The sequence below is a fragment of the Pomacea canaliculata genome, linkage group LG3 (genome assembly GCF_003073045.1).
Source record: "Pomacea canaliculata isolate SZHN2017 linkage group LG3, ASM307304v1, whole genome shotgun sequence".
Lineage (NCBI taxonomy): Eukaryota > Metazoa > Mollusca > Gastropoda > Architaenioglossa > Ampullariidae > Pomacea > Pomacea canaliculata.
Genome location: NC_037592.1, coordinates 15,549,691 through 15,553,991, shown reverse-complemented (window position 1 = coordinate 15,553,991; position 4,301 = coordinate 15,549,691). Strand labels below are relative to the sequence as shown.

General features: G+C 41.6%; 1 protein-coding gene across 1 annotated transcript; it reads right to left on the bottom strand.

Moving 5' to 3' along the window:
- Nucleotides 1-2,806: 2,806 nt before the first annotated feature.
- LOC112558958 (insulin-like growth factor-binding protein 5) lies at nucleotides 2,807-3,409 on the bottom strand. Its single transcript, XM_025229728.1, has 2 exons — nucleotides 3,194-3,409; nucleotides 2,807-2,950 (listed from the first exon to the last, which is right to left on the bottom strand). Exons 1-2 carry the CDS (start codon nucleotides 3,407-3,409, stop codon nucleotides 2,807-2,809), a joined length of 360 nt encoding a protein of 119 aa, XP_025085513.1.
- Nucleotides 3,410-4,301: the final 892 nt, after the last annotated feature.

Genomic DNA, 4,301 nt, shown 5'->3' with positions numbered 1-4,301 from the left:
GTGTCTGATTCAGGGAATAGGTAATGTAAGATAATGTAAGCACATTGTAAGATTGGTGCTAATCACCTAAGTTTTGTCTTGATGATACTCTTCTCCATTTGCTAGCTAAGCTCTTCCTCCGCTGTATTCGGGTTCAAAACTGTATGCCACGATCACCAGATTCCAGGGTTTACACGACCCCCTTCCCTACACCCACTTACACTGAAAGTGAACAAGAACACCGTTTGGTTTCAGAAACATCATTCGACAACAAAAGATGGCAGCCTCCCTGTACGGCTCAAGGGTTTGTGTTTTCTTTGTGATTTGAAGCAAACCATTGTTTTGCAAGCCAACATTTTGAGCGGAAAGACAATACGTCAGCATTGGTCCTGACAGTCCAGCTGCTGCTTCACTTGCTTTGTTCTTTAATGGGCGTGTGTCCGTCATTTCAACCGTTTGGTTACCTCAGGCAGGCAGCCCACGCGCCCTCCGCAGACACGCTACCTTCTCATTAATCACTGTTCTTCATCTTTCACATTCTTTTATAGTGTCCCCCCGCTCCTGCTCCATCCTTCTCATATCTCCAACTGACATTTCTCTTTTCCTCTTCATTCTTTTTTTCTTGTTATTAGAGTAAAATATTCCGTCTCGCCATCTTTTAGGATCCGTGTTGCGGCGTCCATTTATTTCGCCTGTAGCTCTCAATTTTTGTTTTTTGATCTCTTTTTTCCGTTTAAATTAAAACTTTTTATTGCTTTTGCCTTGTTCGTTTTACCACTTATAGTTACTTAATTCTCTCTTACCTTTTATCTTTTGGACAGTTAATTGTTTTGGTATTAATTTAATAAGCGAAAATCGTCTGGGTAGAAGAGTGTTACATTTGGAAGAATGCAGGGTTTGAAAACCGGAGGAGGTATAATTGTGACAGTCATGACGCACTCCATTCCACAACCACAGGAAGCAAGGAAGAGAGTAGGAAAGCACGACTAACAATATCTTTCAATCACTTCTCCTCACCTCTCCACGCACCACAATCATCAGCGACAGCACAACAACTTTAAAAGCAAAGAGCGGAAACAGAGTGAAAATAGAGTTTATTTTATCACCTTCTGTGCTGAGTGCACTGGAGGACACAGCATCACACAAACAACTACAGTCTTTAATAGACGATTTAAATTAAGTAATGCAATCCTCCCATTAAAGGCCCAGCGATTTATTTTTGTCAGTGTTTATTTCCTCAAACAATATTCTTACGATGTAAGTCATAAATTCACATCCGATGCCGAGCTACAAGTTTCTAAACATCGTCAGCCTCACTTCTGCCATAACAAAGGTCAGATCGGCGACCTCGCGCTGGTACCCGAATACGAGAAAATATAGCTGTCCAGCGTGGCTTTAAGTCCAGAATAGATTCTCATTATTTGAAGGATACTTTTAAAAATAATATCTGAGCATTTTATTCATTATATATATAATTAATCTCGACTTTTCACTAAGCTATTTTTCTGGTCAAATTTTGTTGACTTCCGTTTCACAAAAATTCTAAAAGCTAAAATAACAAGAAGAAAATCTGACGCAAAATTTCTAGTGATAACAACATATATATATATCCAAACCTGATAAGGCAACCACAGTGACGGGAATCAGGAATGACAGCTGTTTACATCAGAGCTTTGCATCAAACTCAGACATGCTAAACATTTGTATGTAAACAACATTGCTGGCGAAGGTAGAGAAATGATGTGTCATTGCGACTCCTCTAGCACTTAAAAAAAAGAAACTCTTAGACTTCAAAACAAGTTGATGAGCTGGCGCTTCGTCTTTGTCTTGAAGGCCATGAGTTTCATGAGCTGGTAGAACATTTCTCAAAGGGTTAAGGCAGGGTGGTGGCACGGCATGTCCACTCGCTATCAGCAAACTGCTCGGATCGTCAAGATGCTGCAGTCCACAAATGTCTCTTATCTGCAAAAAGAGAAAATTGGTAGCTTTCCAATGTTTCGTCACTTCATGTTAAGTCATGTTAAAGCCTTTCTTAACGGGACAAATATGGATGAATGTTTGCCAAAGGTTGGAAAAGTTTTTCTGTAATCATCAAGTTAAAACTAAAGAATGTCGCCCACACTGATTGGTCATTTGGTCTGGTTAATAAATGTCTTCAGCAAAAGGAAATGTGTGGTGACGACCATGTTTCATCAGCACAAGCAATAACCGTCATTAAAATACAGGTTTGTCTGGCGTAGATTTTTGCTTGGCTAAATATAAAACTATATGTATTTAATAAAGAATAATTTAATCAAGTAATTTACTAGCTGTGTTATATTCAGTCCGTAATTAGAAGTAATATTAATATTCTGGAGCATATCTGATTTTTGAAAGCTCATTTTATACGGTATGTTAATATTAATGTAACAATGGATAAAGTAGCATTTAATTGAAAAAATAGCTTCATATTTAATCCATACTTAACTAATAATTTGCACTGTTTAGTGTTTATGTGGAAGAAAATGTTTTCCACTTTTAGTTATGTGCCGACAAGTTTGTGTAAATTGTCATCGATAGTCCAACAATTGGCGATAGTACGAAAACATGCAACACCTTGGAACACAACTATGAATATGTTTTCTCACAGCTACTGTTTTCCTTCAGATGTACTCTAAAATGTCGCCTGCTCTCCTTTTAAGAGATATGAAGAATCTACCAAAGATATAGCCTCCATTGTCGGTCCATACAGAGAAAAAGTCTATCTGTGCCAACTTAAATCTGCCATTCAAAAATTGCAAAATTCAAAGTTCATCATACTCCTCTTCAAAGTATAGAGACTTACCTCTCATTGCACCCTAAGGCAGACTGCCCTTCCATCCAGAATAGCACCTATGGGGTCAGAATCATCCGGCATAGGACGACAAGCCAATTTCTGCCCACAGCGGCCGGAGGTCAGGCCACAGCTCTGTCCTTCCAGTCTAGCACACACCTACACACAGGTAGCAATCACTTAACAGTTGGGCTTCCATTCCGCATAATTACACAGGAATATCACAGCTAAACATTTACTTGAAAATTTGCAATCTTTTATCCTAAACTAAAGAATAGAACAAAATGATAAGATAAGACACAAACAGGCTTTTTCAAAATTATTTTGCGATTTCTCAGAAGAAGCTCGTTAACTACAAGAAATATGTGGCTCTTACTGACATATGAAGACAGACAATCTCACCTGGCAGCAAGCACACACGCCGGGTTCCAGGACGAGCTCGCATCCCACGGGGCTCGTGCCGGGGCAGTTGCTTTGATCGCAGTCTGGGCACCCGAAATACTTGCGAAGGGCCTGGCGGTAGCTGGTGGTCTGGGCTAAGGTCCCTGGCACCGACGCCACGATGGTGACGACGACAACCATCAAAGCCAGAGAAGAGACGAGGAGAGGCGTGGACATTCTGCGCGTGGGGAGAGGATGAGGGTGATGGTGACTCACTGCCCAACTCAATCTTCACCAGAACAGGTCTTTCACTTTTTACCTGGGACTGCTAACACTTCTTCTGAGGTGAAGAAATGTGGATCAGCAAGAGATGAAAGCACCGTCTGCCGTTTGATGCCGATCTTCAATGGCGATGTTCTCCCCCACTTGCTTGTTGTCTGTCTTACAGATCAGCAGAACCGAGCTTGCTTGTTGTCAACTGTGTCGTGGAGAGAATCGTACTGGCAGCCAGGTATGAGGAGGACACGGAGACTCGTGTGGATGCCAGGCTTATAAAGACCGCACGCGCAATGTGACATGAGCATGCTATGTCTGGAGCCCACCACAGAGGTCAGTGCACGCCGCACTGAAAGAGGAAGATGGGGGCTGATTGCCGTAAAATTAAAACGGAACAATGTAATGAAAACCATGGGAGGTTAGAGTGGCCGGGGGACAAGAAGATAAATATTTAAGGGGATGGGAAGTTGACATGGGAGGGAGAGAGTCGCAAGGTTGGTGGGGAATGGGGTGGGGAATAAGATGGAAGGTGGCCAGGGAATGGGGGTCTTTCACTTTAACGGCGTAGGCGGTGCTTATTCTAATGGCTGACAGACAGACCAGACTGAAGCACTCTTTCTATCATCTTTGAAATACGTATTAAAAGCCTGCGCCATACACTGAGCATGCAGACATTCTGTGATGACATCAGCCGTACTGCTTTGTACATTCTGACAACGACAGATGATAACGACGACGGAAATAATAATAATGATGATAATGACGATGGGTGGCTCTTTATAGTAAAACTTCATGTGTACAAATAGCTACAGAGGTAAGATTGATAGATGAGTCACATAGCAGCACCAGTTCT

What these genes read in the sequence shown, in the direction of transcription:
- LOC112558958 (XM_025229728.1), bottom strand. Translation starts at nt 3,409, where the DNA reads ATGTCCACGCCTCTCCTCGTCTCTTCTCTGGCTTTGATGGTTGTCGTC. An exon ending in GCGTGTGTGCTTGCTGCCAG is followed by an intron (nt 2,951 to 3,193) that starts GTGAGATTGTCT and finishes ACCTGTGTGTAG; the next exon opens with GTGTGTGCTAGACTGGAAGG.